The 21,016-nt window shown below is 35.8% G+C and overlaps 2 protein-coding genes across 4 annotated transcripts in view; one reads left to right on the forward strand and one right to left on the reverse strand.

Annotated features, from left to right (window-relative positions):
- Positions 1–5,597, forward strand: part of PGR (progesterone receptor) — a 126,813-nt gene extending 121,216 nt beyond the window's left edge. Inside the window, exons 8-9 of one of the 3 annotated variants that reach the window (XM_016134014.2) lie at positions 57–199; positions 2,582–5,597. In XM_016134014.2, coding sequence (XP_015989500.2) covers positions 57–167 — 111 coding nt within the window. In that variant the 3' untranslated portion in view covers positions 168–199; positions 2,582–5,597. Of the gene's footprint in view, positions 1–56 lie in introns of all 3 variants that reach the window. The other 2 variants (XM_016134013.2, XM_016134012.2) reach the window with 2 other exon arrangements.
- ARHGAP42 (Rho GTPase activating protein 42) overlaps positions 1–21,016 on the reverse strand; it is a 223,325-nt gene that overhangs the window by 8,284 nt on the left and 194,025 nt on the right. Inside the window, exons 13-22 of the mRNA XM_016134018.2 lie at positions 15,789–15,851; positions 14,751–14,825; positions 13,963–14,047; positions 13,377–13,435; positions 11,282–11,387; positions 9,097–9,256; positions 7,728–7,872; positions 6,106–6,486; positions 5,571–5,727; positions 3,411–3,473 (exon numbers count right to left, since the gene is read on the reverse strand). Coding sequence (XP_015989504.1) covers positions 3,411–3,473; positions 5,571–5,727; positions 6,106–6,486; positions 7,728–7,872; positions 9,097–9,256; positions 11,282–11,387; positions 13,377–13,435; positions 13,963–14,047; positions 14,751–14,825; positions 15,789–15,851 — 1,294 coding nt within the window. The remainder of the gene's footprint in view (positions 1–3,410; positions 3,474–5,570; positions 5,728–6,105; positions 6,487–7,727; positions 7,873–9,096; positions 9,257–11,281; positions 11,388–13,376; positions 13,436–13,962; positions 14,048–14,750; positions 14,826–15,788; positions 15,852–21,016) is intronic.

Raw genomic sequence — 21,016 nt, forward strand, 5'->3', positions numbered from 1 at the left:
CAGAGAGCTTTGATGATTTAATGTAGACTTCTGTGACAGTGAAGTTTTCTCTCTAGGTGCTAATGCTTCCTCTTTTACTGCCTTGGTGTTTTGAAGAAGATGTGAAAAGTACCTGTCACCTACTGAGTCTCTTCAAAAGATTCTCATCTTTTCGAAAAAGATTTTGAAAATCCTGCTTCATACTGCATGGGAGAACAAGGTAATGACATTCATCATCCAAAAAAGATGATTGGATCACAAGCTCCATTCCTAATTTTAAATGCTGCTTGATGCTGACCAGTAGACTTACAAAGGTTTGATAGGGTCAGTGTGCAAAATTTGCAATGCTTACATTAGCGAAATAAAGAATCCATCAATTGAAATTGATAGAATGTTTACTGGAGGGCCACCAAACAGTGATAAACACATACACATACACATACACTCATCCTTTCTGTGTGCTGAAAATTTCACTTCTGAAGGGAGTAAGAATGCACACAGATATTTGTTTAAATCCCCAAGAAATAACATACATCTTAGAGATTAAAGCCAGTGTCTTCCTCTGACGATCTCCTTGACTTTTTTGCAGTTTCTGCCACATTGACTACACTTTCTCCTCCTGATCATTTTTTCACATTCTTCTTCACTGGAACTTTAAATAAAACCATTCCCCAAAGACCAAATAATGCTCAGCCATTTTTCCTTTTCACTCAGTAAGCCTCACCTTCATATATATGCAGAGTAACTGCCACATAAAAGTTTCTCTAATGGCATCAAATTCCATGCTCTTTCCTGGTTCCAGCTCACATGTCTAACTGCCCCTCCATGTTCAGGCTCCTCAAAGGTTCTGGACTTTCCTTCTTTCCTGTACTCACAAGGTGAGACCAGGAGCTAAATTGCCATTCTTTCTGACCTCAGTCTTACACTGGGAATCTTCTTTATCTGTCTGCCTTTCATTCCCAGTATCAAAGCAGTTGCCCAATCCTGATCGTATCCATAAAATTCTCCTTATTGCCTGTCAAGCTTTTGTTACTGAACTAATTAAGGCCTTTTAAATCTCTCTAGGCCTTAAATTTTACCAATTCCATCCTAAATGGCTGACTGTTCTTTCTTCTTCACAATTCCCTAGAAAGGCCACTCAGAATGATCAGTTTAGGTGTACCACCGATTAGATCACCCCTTTGCTCAAGGGCTCCCAGAGCCTGCAATGACTTCCAGGGACGTGACTTTTCTGTTACTCAAGGCCATCCATTAAAATCTCCTAATCAGTCTCTTTCACAAACATATCTCTCCATTACCCACTAGTGGTTCTAGCATTGTTCAAGGTCTAATTCAAGGGCAATCCTGAGTTCTCCAAAAGGAACACGAAATAAGCATTGTAGGAGATTAGCAACTGAAATACCTTCAACTTCTATTGCTTAGTTGTATTTAATGGTACCAAGGAGTATCAGATGACTGTTAAAAAGTTAATATTTAAATACCATTAATATATTAATTAAAAGCTTGACTACCTTAAGCAAGCAGTTTCAATAAAAGTTATAACAATAATAATTATTATTATAAAGACCATCTATGGAGAACTTACCAAATACATTGCTGTGTATTTCAAATGTACAATTTGGCAAAGTCAGAATTATAATCTTCATTTTATAAAGACACTAGATTTCTTAAATATGTAACTCAAAGTTTACACAACTAGGAAGTGCTGGACCAAGAATCTGAATTAAAAGGTCTACTGTGTTCCAATGTCCGTCTCTTGGTGAAAAGCTATAACATGGTCCATAGTTCTGTGCAATAGAGAAAGACCATAATTTTCAATGTATCATTGAGTGAGCTCTAAGTTTATGCTGACAGTCATTAAAAATTGACTTAGAGTAGTATTTAGAATATAAAAGCATATTAAAAATGCATAGGTTGATTGTTGAATAACTGAATATATCTTTATGATATGACCGCACTCTGATTTGCTTCATTAATAGCTTGCTTTCTTAAAGCTCCATGAGATTATCTCTTTGATTAAAATACTTGCATTCTTTCTTAATAGATTGTTTAGAGCTTCCTAATAAATGGGCTCCATCTAGTGGAGCAATTCAATTATATAGCTGGATAGAGTAGCAAGGTTAAATCCCCTACCTAAAAACGATGACAGTTTCAGAGATATGATTGCTCTGACATGCATAGTGCCTAGTTTCCATCATGTCTTGATAAAGAGGTAAGAAGGTAAAGATGCCAGATAGAGGTAAGCTACATGCAAGTACTCTGGAACCTGCTGTATAAATGCAATGCACTAACCAGTGTCCTAGAAAGGCACCAACATGGCTCTACTCTGTGGAATTAAAACTCCAATACACGAAGGCCTGTCTAGGCTTTGAAAAAAAGAAAACAACAACAACAACAACAACAACAACAACAACAACAACAAAGAGTTTTAATGTCACTGTTATCTCTGGTAACTAGCACAAGCCCAAAATTATTTAGGTGCTTAAACTCTTGCTGGAAGTCCACATACTTTTTATAAGGTCAAAATGAACTCTATGGCTGAATAACTTTTAAAGAACTACATAGCAATACTTCAATTATCTGTGATTCCTTTATTTCACAGACTCCATTATCCAGACATGGGAAGCTCAAAACTGTCTTGGGACAACCAAAGGAAAAATCGGTGTTTGTTCTTCAAGTGCTCTCAATTATATAATTATATGTTTTCAATAACAAGCATTTATTCAATCCCTCCCACCTATACTAGTTGCTGATAATAAAAATATATAGAAAAAAATAAAAATACTAAGAAACGGCATTATTTTAGACATATTCAAATAAAAAACCTAAGCCCACAGCAGATGGAAAGAATCAATTTGGAACTTGGAAAGAGGAAAGTGGGAACCTTAGAGCCAGCACATTAACAGCAGCGAGATGTAACAACCTGTGTCCTTTTAACGACGGAGCAGAAGGTAAAATCTGGCAACCTAGAATGAAGTATTGTACTCCAAAAACAGAGCCACCTGGGGCACTAAGCTCTACGGCACCACAGTGGCCATTAGGAATAAGCATATTTTTTCAATGCATGTTCACAAAGATTTTTCCAGAAGAAGTTTCATAACTTTTAAAAGTCAAGAATATACTTTGGAATATTTTCCACAAACTATTGTCAAAGGAGTCTTTGATATGCAAACAAATGGTTATGGCAACTTGTATTTTGTAGAAAATCTGTTTAGAACGCTTTCTTTGTAGAGATTTTAGCAAATGAAACATCACTGAAACAGAGATGCTGTTTACAGACAGGACCATTTCCCGTGAAGGAACGGTGCACATGGATTTGACCAACTGAAGAACGGAGAGGCAGAGCCATGGAAGACGACCTGCACTGCCAACACAAGGCAACAGTGTCACCACTATTTTATTTTTTTACTTTAAGAGTTTTGAGGACTTACCGCCCAGAAGAAACTGGCTTAAGCGAACCAACGTTTTCAAACAGTTGGGCTTTTGCTGCCACACTGAAAAATAATTTTAAAATGCAAATTAATTAAATTAGAAAATCATTCAGTTCGAAGTGAAATTCAGAGTTATCAGTTAACTAAAACAAAAAATGATTAGTTAAAAAAACTGTTCCTAAAATTTGACCTGAATTTTAATTGTTTTAAGCTTTAATGTGGAAATAAGTTTTAGCTCTGGTCTCCAACTCATGGATTATCGGACCTGTAATATATAGCTACCTCCTCTGGGGATCTTAGTATCCTCATTTTTTCTATGTCAGAAAACTGTGGGAGCAGTAAAAAGGAACATTTTCTCCCTCTTTTGGTCCAGATAGCGATGCTATTGACTCCTGTGGGCCACTAGAGAAAAATCAAATCAACATGACAAAAGAATTGCTCTTTCTGATAGCTAACACAGACTAATTCTAAAATAGTTTCATATAAGTTTAAATATTTGAACACAGTTTCTGTAAAGTGGGAAGAGATGATTCGGAAAATATGGCCAATAAATACATTTGGAGACTCAAAGTTTGTTTCAAATAATGGGAGGAAGTGCACGGTCTATGTGAAGAAGTAAGACTACTATGCAGAAAGTGAAAAAGAATTAAAACTAAGGTACCCTGGGTAATTAGAAAGTTTCTATATTTCCTAGAAGAGAGATAAAATGCCTTGAATAACATTCTGAACACAATTTTAAAAATGTATCTTATTTCTCTTACAAACTCCCAGAGCCAAGCTACTCGGTAATCTCAAGGGTCACTTTACACTTAACACATAACATACTCTCTCTCATTTTAATTTCTTCTTTAAGTATCAGTACAATCACAAAACAGAAGCTCTTCTCTCATAGAAAGAATGAAGTTTCTATTCTCCCATTATTCAGGACATAGTGGCTTAAAATCTAATCTCCCTTAATGGCTAGAACTATACAGGCTAGGGTATAGAGAGGTTTGTAGATATACTTGTCTATATCATGGTAACTGACTGAGAGAGAGATACATATTAAACACTCTAGAAACCAAAGGTCCTTTATCAAAGAAAAGAAGGAACAAATGAATTTAAGACTGTTTCTATGGAAACACGCTTAGTAAAATGTCTTACTGTACTTGTGAGGAAAATTTAAATATTCAGAAATATCGCCACATTAAAAATGGGCATAGCATTACGGAAAGAGCACAGATTCGAGTTCGAGGACCCTGGGTTGGAGTCCCAGCTCTGCCATTTACTAGCTGAGTGTATGTGGACTAGATCCTTAAACTTTTTAAAATGTTATTTTTTTTAACTGAATAAATTTGACATGAAACACTCAGAATGCAATCCCTAAACTTTCTAAGTGTCTGTTCTCATTATCTCTAAAATGAGATTTAAACTGCTTACTCCACAGGGATAGTGTGAGCCTTGAAAGAGAACATATGTAAAGATGTCCAGTAATAGTGGCTTTAGGAATACTCAGCAAAAGTCAGTAAAATAAACTAAAAGGAAGAGAAACTTTTCCTCTTTGGATATCGCTTACCTGTTTATCCAGGTTCCCTTTTTCTCCTCTTTGACTCTGTATCTGTTCAGGTCTATGGACCCTACCCTATCAGCCTTTACACTTCCGGGTCATTTTTTCCAATTAGAAGTGCTCCCTTTTGCCAATTATGCTTATTGTTCTCTATGAGCTTGTTTAAATCAGTGAGCACTCATGTAGAGGAGACATATGACGATGAGGAGAGAAAGCCAACCTTCACAAGCTACAAAGCAGTTGTATTTCTAACAGAGAGAAGTGGGGGCTGGGCTCTGGGCCTGGCACAGTGGTCTCCCCCGCTGAGAAGTCAACGTTTAGCTTTTATAGGAAGGCTTCTAGTCTCAAAGCCCATAACTACTATATTCCACCTCTATGTTCATGTCCTTAAAGTAAGCCATCACTCTGCTTCTAAGGAAAGTGCCTGAAGTGCCTCCTCATGAGATTATATATATCCTAAGCCTACTCTAATTTTCACATTACTTTCAGAAACTGACTGTACCCACTCCACAGATGAGGCACTCAGCTGTGGGAGTCTGAAGGGTTCCTCTGAACATCTCGACCACAATTTATCCCCTGGGAGACACAGCAAACACAAACTGTCTCTCACTTACATGGAACCAGGTCGCTGGTAGCCATTGCTTGAGGAGGTGTCTAGTCTTAACCTCCTGCACATTTTTGGAGGCAGATCTGGGTTTGGTGGGGCTTTTGGTGTCTCTTTGGAACCTATGGAAGTTAAGCTTTGAATGGAACCACTGTAGCTCTTGTTTCCTAAAAAGAAAGTACAAGAAATAGGCAAAGGGCTATTAGACAAAATAATAGCAAAACACAGTACATGCACACAACAAAAGGAAGCATTCTTCTCTGAGCCCAAATAAGAAGATACAGAATGTTCTTTAAGCACAGCAACCCATCACTCAGGGAGATCAGAATCTAAAGTAATTACAAACACATCATCTCACAGAGATGGAGAGAGACAGAGAAAATGTCACAGTACCCAAGAGTTTGAAATATCCTAGCTCAGGAACAAAGTAGATAAGCATTGTTAGTCCCTTTGCCATTTACTTTTCCCCTGCTTAATCACGCTAAGTAATCTGGCAAGTGACATGGAGATAATGACATCTTGCAAAAGGCTCCACTCTGGCTTACCTTCGGCTGCAGAGATGGTTCTGAGAAAGGTAGCTGAGGCTCTTTTCAGTCCTGACAGCCCATGAGGCCCTTTCTTGGCCAGGTCAATGGGTGGGGAAACATCCCCTGGGCTGGTGACAGAGGCAACACTCTGGCAATCTGATTCTGCATCCGTTTTGGTTGCATCTTCTCTAGAACTGGATTCAGGACTAGTTGTCCAGAGACCAAGATTTTTCTGTCCATTGGAAGGTGATGGAGATGCAATCCAAGGAATCCCTGCAGATTTCTCCCTGGGCTGGCAGGAAGCAGACTTTGTAGTGCTGTTTTGTTCAGAGGAGTGAGAAGAGAGTGACTCGATGCTCCCCATGGGTGTGCTGGCTGGGCTGCTGCTATAGGAGTCACCTGAGCAGGAGCAGGAGCGAGAAAAGAACAGTGGCTCTCTGTTGAGAACAGCACCACCAAAACCTTTCTGCTTTCCGCTTCACACATGCCTGTGGCCACCTAACCCCACTGAAGTGATGGGCCTTTACTTGGTCTGAAGGACTATACTCAGTCCTCAAGAAAGGTTTTAAAATATGCATTTGAACTTGGTGAATGTATTTTTTCAATACTATCCAAGGGAGATTTTATATGTATCCTGCCCACATGAAATAATGTTACTTCTTGAAACATGAGTGGGCTGATCTGGATTCAAATAAAATTTGCTTCTGAAACAGGACTCACAAGAGAAATGATTCCATGCTGATATTACCACCCCATCCAAGCCCTCCCCATCCCCAAAGTCAACAAAAAGAGGGACTACTAAAGCATATTTCTGCATATATTTTTTTTTACTTTTCTGATTATGAGTTATAACTCAGAATAAGTTACTCTGAGTCCTTTATTCAAAGGCTCCATAAAATGTCAGCTACAAATTACATGCTAAGACTATAGTAGCCTAAGAAATTGGTTATTTAACTGGGTGTATTTTTACATGTTCCCAAAAGTAAGGTATAAGAAAAAAAACAGAGGGAAAAAAAAGTGTTCAAATATTTCCGAATTAAAAAAACGGTGTTTTCTATTAAATGTTGATTGTGAAAGAAACTGAGGGCTCAGAGATATAAAATAAAATGAAAATGGACACTGTTTAACACATGCTACAGGCTCAAGCTGCCATCCCTTCATCCTGGGGTTTGCCTCAGAATTGTAAGTTAGTGACGATGTGTAGTGTAATTTCACTTTTTATTTCTTTTTTCTCTCTTTGAAACACTTTGATACTCAAGAGATAATACCTTAAGAACATAATGTGAAAGGAAGAAAGAAAATGACTGCTTCAGCCAAACTTTCTCCTGCTTTCTTCTCTACCACTTTGACAATAGGACAAAATCTGCTACAAAGTAGCACCTGATGTACTTAATCACAGCAGCAAAAAAAAAAAAAAAAAAAGCATTGAGTAGAGTAATTTTTTTTCCTTTGTAGCAGTAATGAGTTTGCTTGTTCAAGGTTCCCTGCAACTATACTGACAGAGAACATATAAATAATGTTAGAGGTCAGGGGGGATTCGAGAGATGGCATCAGTAAAAACATCTATTTCTACCTAATTAGAAGTAGAGAGGCTGAATTAAAGAATGAGGAGTGCATCTTCCTCAGGCCAGCACACTTACTATCAGGTTCTGCCAAGCATGGAGTATACCTCCCTCTGGGCTTCCGGGAACCTGTAGAGAGGCAGATTGCGCGTGTCCTTCGGGATCCAGATCGAGACTGAGGCTGAGGAAGAGGAATGCTTGGGTCTGGGGCAGTATGAAAAATCTACATGAAGAAAAACGGACCAAGGTCAACAGAATGGTGAAATGGCCATTTTCATCATAAAATAAACTTTGAGAATTATTAAATAATCTTAGAACTATATGTTACTTGATCAGTTGCATGGTAAGAGATGCTCGATAAAAAAACAAATATCCTAGAGCAATTATAACTTTCTTTTCCATTTATACTAAGTGATGTTTCTTCTTAAGGTTTTCTTTTTTGTGCTACCACATTCCCCTACAGTGAAATTCAGAAGATTTCCCAATAAGTTGAAGAAATCTTTCAAAAGTGAACAGTTGTCTATGTCAAGACACATTGATTTATTATTATTATTATTATTATTATTATTATTATTATTATTATTACAGTATTCTCTTTCCCCCTTTATGCTGAACATAGCCTTTGGAGAAGAGTTTCTGCATTCTTCCTTCCTGCTGAATGGCCCTTTCTTTCTTAGGAGAAGGTGCTGCCATGTTGGCTCTGAGCTGTCAAAAAATGTGACAAGCTGCAGATAGAGGTTTAAGCCCAGCTACAGGATGCAGCCATGTGCTCTTGAGTTGTGAGGGAGTTTGCAGCTGTAGACACTAAAGATATTCTTCCACAGGCACTAGAAAGGGCCCTGGGGAAGGAGAGCAGCACGATCATTCTCTCACAAGGACTAGATCAGACACAAATGTATTGCAAGTGTTTAGACATGCAAGGGCTGAATCTGCTTAATAACCCAATCAAGTTAACTTACCCACTTTCCAATTTCCATAGTTATTCTAAGATCTCACTCTTTTAAAGAAATCCTCCTTAGGGACTGGATATAGAACAGACTTGAAGACTCTGTTCCCTGATTTTTTTTTATTGTTTTATTCAGAATATCACTTCTATAGTACGAATAAGAGTTGAATTCCAGAGAGATAAACAGATTAAAATAGACAACCACAAAAATGATTCTAAAGCATTCTCTGAACATGAGCAAAGAAACCTGACTACATAAAAGATAAAGAAGAAAATCTTGAAAAGTAAATGATGTGTAAGGAAAGAAAACCATCTACCTGTAGCATTTTGAGGAACACTTAGAGTTGAACAAGGAAAAAATCAAAGTCCTCACAAAGAAGTAATTTATACAAAATATACAAGACTGACACTTAATAGGAATCTGAGATCATGATGTGAAGTTCATTGATAATACAAATGCAAGACACAAAATTGATATTTCCACATGAAAACTCAGCCTACCTTTTCATAGTGTTCTATAAGAATTTCAACCACAATATTCTGAAATTTAATATTCATCATAGCAGCCACGGTTTCTTCTTGTGCTCTCATTAGAGTTGGGCCAAATATGACACCAAGGTTTGAGACAGTCATGAGATTTTGTTGGCTATGTAGTGACACTCTGAAAATAACAGCAACAGTAATATCTTAAGTTAAATGTTTAATAATTATAAAATATTCTCATCTACCAAATTTGTGACATGAAGAAAATATAAAATATTCCATTATAGGTTAATTTTTCTAAATTATCAGGTTGTAAGAGGTGAGAGGTGGTTCTGGGTGGGAAAAATGATGAACTTTTTTTGTAATTGAATAAACTTCTAAAAAATAGAGATGTTACAAAATTAGTTTTTTTAAAAAAATCAGTAAATAAATAATAGAGAAAGAAGAAACAAGGCCGGAAATGGTGGTGAAGAATGAGAAAAATAATTTTAAGTACTCTTTCATGGTCAGATACTCTGCCCTCCTGTTCCCTGTATCAAAATGACACACACGTATATTAAGGGTGAAGCTTGTGTTCATCTAATACTTTGGATAATTAAGTAAAAACATTTTATGTGACAGCTCACTTTTAAAAGCATATTTAAAAAGACTTTACTAGAAATCTAGTTGAATACAGGAAGAAAACACCCAATAAATCCAGTGTAGTTAAATTTCGCGAACAGGTTATACACAATTCAAAAATATAATTCAAGACTAATTCTGACCAAGGATAATGAGTCCTTGTTCATTAGCAAAAAAAGGAGCTGCTATGGGCCATAGCTAACAGTAAACGTGAAATGATGTCATTCCTAGTGGATTCGTTCTTATTTCACCATTTTTATATTCACTTTCATTCATTCTTATTCACAATTGATATCATCTCAAAGCCTGCAAGATGAGATGTATTAATATGTTATGCAGCACTATTTCAAATGTGCATAGTTCAAATTAGCATAAGTTGGGTGACTACTAGCAAACAAGGAAGGGATTAATCATTTAGTTGTGAATCATGGCACTCATTCAAGATGGAAAATGTCCCTATTTAAATGAGATGGTAAGGGGAACTCAAATATGTTTAAAATATGAATTTGTACTTCTGTTTCCAGCAGCATGGCAAAGAGACGGCTGGATTAATTGTAAGAGTGTGCATGTGTGTCAATTTCTAGATACATATGACATGATTAATTTTACAGTCAGATTTGCTAGGCCACCCACAGTACCCACTTATTTGGTCAAACATTCTAGATGTTTCTGTGAAGGTATTTTTTTCATGAGATTAACATTTAAATCAGTAGACTGTGAGTAAATCAGGTTACCCTCCATAATGTGGGTGGGCCTCTTCCAATCAGCTGAAGGTCTTAAGCAAAAAAGACTAAGGTCCCCAAAGGAAGAGGGAATTGTCTCTAGTCTATCTTAGATTTGAGTTGCAATATCAACCCTTCTCTGGGTCTCCAGACTGCCCTGTAGGTTTTAGGTTTACCAATCTCCCAGTCATGTTAAGCCAATTCCTTGCAATTGATCAGTCTCTCTAATACACACACACACACACACACACACACACACACACACACACACATCTATATGTGTATGTATGTGTTCATATACACACAAGAACATCCTATTCATTCTGTTTCTCTGCAGAAATTTGACTAATATAATATCTATCTATCTATCAAGATTTTTAAATACATAGATGAACTAATATTAGAGTCAGAAAATCTTCAGAGACCAAGAGATGCTATGAATCCAAAGAAGGAAAGCTAATATTAGAGTGGAAATTTGACCTGGCAGAACCTGATCACCCTAGTAGTCTGGAGAACCAGTCTTCAAACTTAGGGCTCACAACGTGTCTAAAAGAATTAGGGAAACAACTAGATGCTCCTTCATGCATTTTTAAATTCACATGTAATCATTAGCTTCACAGTTGCAAAGGATATGATTATTTTCATGTTGTAAATAGAAAAAGATATGCACAGGCACAGACACATGTAAATATAGATAGATCTTAAAAATAAACTGCCACATCATTTTTTAAGCACATTCTATGGACTCTCATTACAAAAGCAACATCACAGCACCATCGTAGACTTTAAGAAGACATGAACAAGGTTAACTTCAGCACTTGAACAAGTAGTTAAGTGAACAATATGAATCAGGGAATTACTTGACCAGGTGCTTTATTAAGATGTCCAGCATCTCTCTGTTTTTCTCTGGCAATTTGTGCACCAATGCATGTACAGCCTCTACCCGATAGTTTTGGTCATCAGATTCTGTAACATAAAAAAGATCGCAAATGCTCGTTTTAATTGCATTCAAATGTGCAGGCAAACATTAACAATCATGATAACCACTCCTACCCTTATGCCTTATAAGCACTACTTCACATGGTATCATCACTACCATTCCCTAAGGCTGAGAGAGGCTGAGTAACTTGTCCATGGCCATGAAGTTAGTGAGAAAAGTTAACGATCCTAGGTCTATCTAATCTAGACCTATGCTCTTAGCCACTGAATTATATACTTCCATACAACCAGAACATATCTCTTGCTTTGGTTTTGCTACAGGACAGAATCAAATCTTCAGCAATGGGAGCGATCACAGCAATTATTACAGACTGCCCAATGTGTCAGGAACTATAATATACTTTATCATACTGAAAGATTCAAGTAACTCTAGCAGATCAGAGGAAGCATATTGATCCATACAATTTCCTTTCCAAATTTTACAGATTCAAAATCCAGGAGTTATTTTTCTGAAGCACAAAATCATTGTGTAAACAGAAACATCAATTCCCAACATTGCAGTTCATGTTGCAAGCCCAGGGAAGGCCCAACTCCTTCTCTGCCACAGAATTCTGTGAGACACCTCTTAGTCTCTAAATAACCTCCCCTTCTTATTGAGCTGGATTTCTGTTGCTTAAAACCAAATACCTAATTTTATTAACTTACTATCTAGAAAATGGGATTATCTTGACTCAGACAAAAGATAAATTCTTATAGATAGGAATGCATTTTAATTATCATGGCAGTGAATAATATGATTATTTACCGCAGAATTAGTGGAGGAGAAAATCTTACAACCAAACTTTTGTTATCAAAACTACCAGCTGACTGAGTCATTTTAGCTAAGTGGCTCAAATGCCATTTGTTGTTAAACAAATATTTTTTTATAAGAAAGAGTTCTAAGTTAAGATAAAAAACAAAAAACAAAACAAAAAAAACCTGGCTTTTAGTTATGCTATTACCATGAATTTATTAGTGTTCTTGGACAAAATCTTGCCCACTCTGGGTCCTGATTTCCTAATCACTGAAATGAGAGGTCAGCTTATATATTTTCTAATGTAGAATGGAGAGCTTTCAGGAGAAAGCATAGCGGTACAGTAGTATATAACTATTTACAAGATCATGTAGTCAATCATGTATGCAGGATTAAAAAACAAGCTCACTCAACTATATCTGACATTTTTATCAGCAGACAATATTTTCTATGACATTACAATGTATAGTAATAAAATAATGTAACTGATTTCTTTCTTGGATTGTGAAAAATATCCATTACTGTCACACTTCATACACTTTAACAATGAAATGCTAACTCCTAATTGTTACAATTCATTGTAATAGGCTCAATTGGCACCCTGGCATTTTTGTCCCAATGTTTTAAAAGTACATATTTCTACCTTCTCAGGTTACATAGTTCTCACTGACCTCTTTCCTACCTTTCCAAAAGTTTTGAATTAAACTCATCTATTCACATCACATTTTAACAGTCATGAGTCTAAAGAAATGACATAGATATGTGATCATCAATATAAATATAATATGAGGGAAAGGAGATTGATGGAAGTGACTGTTACCTGACAAAAATATCTGATTCTTCTCTCCAGATTTAGGAGTACAGTATGTGAGTATGTGTATGGTAGTGGCATAATTGACTGTACATTATTTGCAGTCTTAAATATTTAACTATAAAGTTGCTCTTGTAAGGAACTGACATCCATCAATCAAGGAAAACGTGATTAGAATAATTCTTCACGGTTCTTTCTAATCACACCAGACTATAACTCCAATGAGGCTTTTTTAAGTGACAAACTATTTTAGTTGTTCTGCAATTTCTCTGTTTATAAACTGTACTGTAAGCTATTAAGTATCAGATTGACAATTTCTTAGGCAATATGTAGGGAAATCTTAACCAGCTGAATTAAAACTTATACCTCTAAGTAACACAGTATAAAACTACATCAATGGAAGGGTACTTACTAACAGCAACAATAAAATCTTTGTGTAACTTGTAAGTCATCAGTGGTTCTGCAAGGCACCTACAATAGAGAATGAAGCAACTGTAGAATGGCAGTATCCTTTTATTTCCCCTGAACTTTTAGTGCTTCTAAAGAATTAGGGGATTCAGCTCTAGGGAGGCTCCAGGCAGCTCTAAAATGCAAAACTCAGAGATGCCAATGCCCTGTAGCACCTCTTGCCACAACTGCATTAAAAGGGGAGGCTGAGAGGTTATTATTATTTTTTTTTTCACTTTGTGAGCACAACCCCTCTCAGATATGGGGACAACAGTTTAAGAAAACAATAACAACAACAACAACAACATTCAATTTCAACTTATTTTAAAAAAATACATGGGATCCCTATGTTAAAATTTAATATAAAATAGAAATTATTTAGTATTCATCAAATATTGAAGGCTTTTACTTTTATGATTTTAAAAATCAAGTATAAATTCCAGAATACTAAACATAAACATTACCACATTGTGCTAGTTCACCTTCAGTGAAGGAAATGAACTAAAGAGTGAAACTCACTGGCAGAATACTAGGCATTAAATCCTCCTCACCTGAGGTAGTTTTTTAGTCCACTTGTAATTGTCTTGTTGTCCCATAGTTCAATATCAATGTCAATATCAGGAGGGGATTTGGGAGCTAAAAAATAAGATGTTTAAAGTGTGCACTTCGAAATATAATTCACCCCATTAAGAACATGGATCCAAATATAAGCAGGTCAAAGAGAAAGGCATTTACTTCTTAGGATGCCAATGAATTTAACTTTACAATTGTTTGTGTGAGCCTGCATAAAGCTCACTCTGTTAGTAAACCTCAAAGATGTCTTGCGGAATAACAGTTTTCTAAATCAAATTCTAATTGCTAACATCACAAAGTGCTTGCCATATGCGGACATGCTTCTCAGTACTTTACATGGATTAATATATCCAATCTTCACAATGCTCAATGAGGCAGGCACTATTATTGCCCCCATTTTATAAATGAGGAGGCTGAGGCCCAGTTTAGCAAATTACCTAAGGTCACAAAGCTTTGAAATGGCTAAATTAGAATTCTAAGCCAGGTAATCTGAATCCAGCATCCGTAAATCTCATTGTGCCTCTAGTTAATCAAAGGACACTTGACAAAAAGTCTCACATAAAAAGACGCTCTCTCAAATTTTGATTGTTCATCTATTATAACTGAACATTAAAAACTGCTTTTAAATGTTACTTTAAAATACTCAAAGACAATTAATAGTCTCTATCACAAAAAAAAAAAAAAAAAAAAAAAACAAAAACAAACTACAGTTGGGATTATCTGTAAGAATATAAACATTAAGTAACTAGCTTTATCCAACACTTACAAAATGTGGTGTTCATGAGTTTCTGAACTTTGGAGTTTACTCCTCCTATTCGGTAGAGGCCTAAAATGGTGATGCCTAATGGGAAGAAAAAAAGTCACAAGAAACGGTTTGAGACACAGCTTCCCAAGCACAGAATGTTAAAAACTCAGACATATGCCTAGAGAGAATCTGAAAGCTTCTTATCCAATTCTGCAGCAAACCTGTCCTGGAAGTACCCACCAGATATATTTCTGAGAGCAGACACCAAACAGTGATGTGAAAGTCTGACAATTTTCAAAGTAGCAAAGTACACTTGCCTGTTCACCACGATTTGAATATATATGTGTGTATATATATATAACATTAAAGATGGTAAACAGATGATCAGTGTTACTAATCTGTTTCTTCAGTCATGAAGTTCTGCATGTTGAACAGTTTTATGGACATATCTTCATTTTAAAGGTGAGGAAAACAGATTCAAAGAATTCAAGAAACCTACTTTTAAAACCTTCTAGGTGGTAACACCAAAATTTGAATCTAAGTTTAAAGAACTAACTCCAAAGCTCAATACAAGTTTAGCTTTAGACAAGTTTTCCTGGATGTGAAGGAGTCTAACAGGAGACTAGAGCAGGCTTCAGGAGGGAGGTCATGACTGGACTAAGAAAAATGCTGAAATTATAACAGTGACTGAAATCACTGAGGGAAGTAATATGAGGAAGGCAAGGCTGAAGACAAGGTAGTTAGGAATCTTACTGACCTCCCTAAAGCTTGAAAAAAATAGAATTAAAGGGATGCTTACAATAATACAGAGTCTTTCAGTAAGAAGTAGACTGAGGCTGTCTTAGGAAATGTCATTAAAAAGAAGTATGTTTATAGGATGATTTTCGGTAAACTGAAGTTCAAAGTATAGTTATTTATGTAGCTATATAATTTATATATTCGTATAATTCTTAAAATTAACCTCATGTTAATGACTAATTACATCGTCATTTTCCAAGCAATGTCTATATAAGAACGGACCACCCAACAGTAATGACGCACTTCTCAGGCCATACTGACCTCTTGTTTCCACAGCTTGAATGCATTTTCTCACAAAGTTGAACCCTGCTTCATTTAAGTACACTGAAAGTAAAAGAAAATCACATTGTTTATGCCGAACTTATATTCCCCCTTTAGTTGGCTCTGTTGTTTTATGACTTAATGACAGTTTTGGTTCGAGTCTGAATTTTTATATGAGGTAGAAGTAGAGGAGGGGGGTCCTCATTCATCAAAAGCATTACAACAATGTTTTCCCTTAGAAAAACATATCTTTCACAGAAAGTAAATATGTATCATTGATCTCATTCATTTTACCTAAAATTAGAATATCTCTCACTACAAGTTTTACAGCTAATAGAAGCAAATACAATAATAATAAATTTTTATTGGGGGTTAATAACTGTATTATGAAGCTATTCACATAAATATTTTTCCTCATGGGATTCTCAAGACAATATTAGAGTAAGCTTAGCAATCTTAAGATGATTCACTAGGTTGTCAGTGAATTATCCTTGTTCTAAGCTCCAGAGCCAGGATTCTAACTCAGGCCTCCTGATTCCAAGCCCACTGTTCTTTCTATTATTGGATTTTGAATCATGTTGAAAAGAATTTAAAATAAGCTTAGTCAGTCCACCAAAGATCCCCTAAAGATCCTATATTATAAAATAACATTTTCAATGATTTATGCCAAATTTTCTCTAAATTTGTTCTAATTTTTTAAGGTTTTGTGGCAAGATCAAATTAGGTTACTTGTTTAAAGAGAAAGGATTTAAGAATACCAAGTTAACACAAGAAAAACTCAAAAATTTATTGTATTATAATGAAAATTTTTATCACCTGTGGTAGAGAATGATATTTAATATTCTAAAGTAATAACAAATGAAGATAATTTAAACAAATAAAAAATTAAAACTGGCTTTGATTTAAAGATGGTTAAACACATTCATTTAGCTCAACACAAATCCATAGATAACAAAATATATATCAAAAAATTATGCTAAAAAAATTAAGAAAGGGTACCAGCACAGTGTAAAAACTTTGAAGAAATCATACACATAGAAAACTACTAAAGTTGAACTGACTGAAAGGTTTGAGAAATCTGCGGACCAAAAAAAACTAGAGGAACTGACATGGAAGGATGTTTATTATGTATTGTTAGGTGAAAAAAGTAATCTACAGGACGCTATGACCCAATTTCTTAAAAACATAAAACTTTGAGGGTATTTTTCCCTAGGAAAAACTTCTAAAAAGATCCATGCAAACTGCAATTAAAAATAAGAGGACAGAGGTAGAAACTGTCATTTTTTTCCCACTGAACTTTGGAACTACCTACTTTTTAAAAAGTTTACTTCTTCATATTTTTTTAAAAAAATTATAGATTAAAAAATTTTAAATTGCCAAAACTAAAGCACATATTGCCACCAATAGGTTTTGGCTCATTTATTTCTGTGTCCCAGTGCCCTAGGTCAAATGAACAGAAAGTGAATGCTCTGGGTGAACTCAACGTACAGGACCATTAAACAACCATCTTAGTAGAGTTGACTACCTATAGGAGAGTGAAACTCCTTTTGAATACCAAGAAGTGATGGCTTTCAATAACCCAAAAGGCTAACTAAGCATTTTATATATTATATGTTTAGAAATTTTGGTGAATAGAGAGGTGAGGAATAAATTATTAATTTTCATTTTTAACAATAAAAACTGAGCCTCAAAATGAAACCTTAGGTAAAAACAATACACTAGCATTTGTTGTATCAATTAAAACTCCAAGTTCCTGACATTTATAATATTTGGTTCTGAAGATCACATTGTTCAACTTTTCAATAAAAATTATTAAAAGAAAAAAATCATCTTTAAAGAATTTCAATAAAACTTGCCCTTGGCAAAATCAGTGAATTGTGATATATAAAAACAGAATTTAAGTATCCGTTTTGAGAAAAATAAGCAATAACCAAGTTATATCTTGAAGGTATTCTGGGATATTTGGCTGCAATACCCCCATCTGTTCTAATAAACCAATATCATGGGCTCATTATGAAGAATAAGATCTTATAGACATACAGTCTGACTGCCAAATCATTCCATGGGTGCTGCTGTTCTGATGTGTCCCATGGATCTTGTGCTTTACATGAGTAAATGAAACACTATCGATCAATTCAGAGATATGTAAGAATATGTTGGCAAAAACAACTATACATTTTTTTTTTTTTTGCTTTTTTTAAACAGCCTTTGCTATTGCCTGAAAGAGTACGAGGAGGTTCCATGGTGCAGAGAGAAATACCACCCAGCTTTGTTTGGAGCCAGACAAACCTGGGACTGGATCTCAGCTCTGGTTTACTGCTGTCTGAAAGGGAGTGTGCCTATTAACTTTTATGAACTCTAGTTCTTTCATTTATAAAATGGGGGAAATAACAATACACAATTCATATGTGAAAGAGTTGTAGTAAGATGAAGACAAATCTACATGAGTGCTTAACAATGGAACAAACCTAATTAAATGCTAGTTTCCTTCTCCATGTGCCCCTATCCACATAACACTGTCACATGAATGAAAATAGAATAATGAAAGAAGTCAGTCACGAGTTCTAACCAGATGAAAGAGACAGTAGTTAACTATCCAACTGTCTTAATGGGTATAGTTTTAATTACTTTGTGCCTCAGTTTTCTCTTCTATACAAAAGATAACAGCAGTATTTTCTTCATAGGGCTCTTTACAGATAAAGTACTTTAATATTTGCAAACCTCCTAGAATAGTGCCTGGAATATAGTAAGTGCTACAAAGATATTGGCAATCATCACCATCATTGGTGAGAGGAGAATGTAAATATCAATATACGTAAATTACATGAATGAGGTATTTTCCAAACATCGCTGAAGTCACTGAGGCTTGAGAAATTGTGTTTTTTTTTTTTCAAAGAAATGTAGGTATTACTTATTTTTTTAAAAAATTTGGGCTAGAGCAATGATCTATTTCTTTACACAAAGAAAGATCAGGTATAACTCACTCAGGCCCTGTAAATCTAGCTGGCTACTGAAAAGATAAGTTGGAAATTAAGAAATGGCCCTATACTTCAATAAATTATAATGAACAAACACATCCTTTCAGTGGAAATAAACAGATATCAGTAGCCTGGAAATACTGGTCATCCATATTTGTTGCTCTTTCCTGCAGGAAGATTATGTTACTCAGCTCCCACAAAGAAGGTTGGCCATGTGATATGCAGTAGCCAATGAAATATGAATAGAAGTGACAAATGTCATTATTCAGCAGACACTAAGAGCCAGTATGTAGCCTGCCATTTTCTTTTTTCCTCTAGGACATGATTAGCAATGAAATAGAGGGAGGTTACTCAGGAGATTGGGTTCCAGAGTAAAAAATATGTATGAGAGAGCCACGGTTGACCTGAATGGACATACAGTATGATCAGGAAATGAATCTTTTCTGTGGTAAACCTCTCACATTTGAGGATCATTTGTTATAACATCATAACCCTGTCAGTTCTTATTTAATTATGTATAATTTAAACAGTTTGTTATGGTGAAAGGAACCAAATTAAATAAAGCCAATACCACACAATTAACTTTTCCTTGATTAACTGGAATATATCCATTTTTTTCAATGATAGAATTATCAATGCATATATAGAGGCAACAAAGGGCGGTAGTGTCAGTGCCCATTCGTGCTTGCCTTGGAAACTACTATTCCACAGTGCCTTTACTCAAGTACTCAGAGGTATCTGCTGAGGTCTGAGGAGAAGATGGCAATATGGCTTAAATAGGCTACAGCATACTCTTTCTCCCAATGACTGATGTAAAGGCAATCACAAGGAGTGGTTTTCTGAGGAGTCAGGGGCAAACACAAACTTTGTAAAGGAAAACAAGTGACCTTCCACAGCCATGAGGGAGTTACTGTACTTAGTGTCATTGCTAATGAGAATTCAACAAAAATCAGTTCCCTATGGCTTATAAAAGAAAAACTGGGAACTCCTTCGTGTTCATAAAATGTCATTGGAAAGGGCTCTTACTAAATCAAATAATGCCATTAAAGGCTGATAATTTATCATAATTCTCCTTTAGTAGAGGACAAGGTACTCCTGCTGCAACAGTAGAGAATGGAGTATGTGCATCCTACACAGTACAGAATGGAGTACGTGCATCCTACACAGTGAGAAATACGGGTTGCTGAATCGGGGCTCAATGCCTGGCCCAAAGCAGGCAGTCAATAAATGCTTACTGACTGATGACTTGCTAGTTACTGATTTGTATTTGGCTTGCTCAAGAAGCCTCTTTGATGGTTTCTACAAGGGTTAGAGATTATCAGCTAACAGGAGCTACTCTTATTAACTTCAGGGCCCCTACCCCAGCCCTGTATGTCACTGTTACGGAAAAGACCAGAATATTGCCACCAAATTCCCAGAAATTGAAATCCTACAATAATGATACCTGGGCTTCAGGTGTAAAAGCAGAAGACAGGCTAACTCAATGAACTTCATTTATTCAATCAAAAGTTAAGTGTAAACATTCCCCCCCCCCCCCCGGAAACTATTCAGGGCTAAAGCTTTTATTGAAAACAAATGAAGTTTCTATAGGCAGTTTGGCAGGACAAAAGCTATTAATTGCAAGAGAATTCAAACAGCCATGAGGAGAAAAAAAAAAAAAGAATAGTCTTCCATACAACTAACAAAGCAAAAGTCCTTGTACATTCATTTACCCAATAATTAAAAATCCGGCGTGTCCTTACAGATGTAATCTACTTGGCCTTACAGAACATTCTCAGGGTTGACAAAACAAAGCAACACTTGTCTTTGACTTTTAATTCATTTCTCTAATATGCCATTGCAGATTAAAAGGCCCCTTATCACAGAAAACTAATATCAGATTCTATGTGGCTTAAAAGAAACAGGAAAAATAAATGAGTGAATTTATTGATGTTTGTGATACCCACAGGACCATTTCTCTTCTCCCTAAAGAATGAGAAGTTACTTCTCCACAACTAGTCCTTCTTCCTGCTCTGCTCCTTCTTCCTGCTCTGCTCATGAAGACAACATGTGCACTATGACCCGTTTTCTGGGTCTCAGTGATAGAAACAAAACTATATTTGCTCAGGGGCCTGAGAGAGGATGTGGGAAAAGGAGGATATAACCTAGGGATGGCTGAGAACTTACAGAACTAGACTAACTAAACAGTAGTATGAAGTTCAAAAACATTCATGACAGATGTTAATTTCCTAGGATGAGAATCAGCTTAAA

Source organism: Rousettus aegyptiacus, unplaced genomic scaffold (assembly GCF_014176215.1).
Source record: "Rousettus aegyptiacus isolate mRouAeg1 unplaced genomic scaffold, mRouAeg1.p scaffold_m13_p_5, whole genome shotgun sequence".
In the NCBI taxonomy this organism is placed as follows: domain Eukaryota; kingdom Metazoa; phylum Chordata; class Mammalia; order Chiroptera; family Pteropodidae; genus Rousettus; species Rousettus aegyptiacus.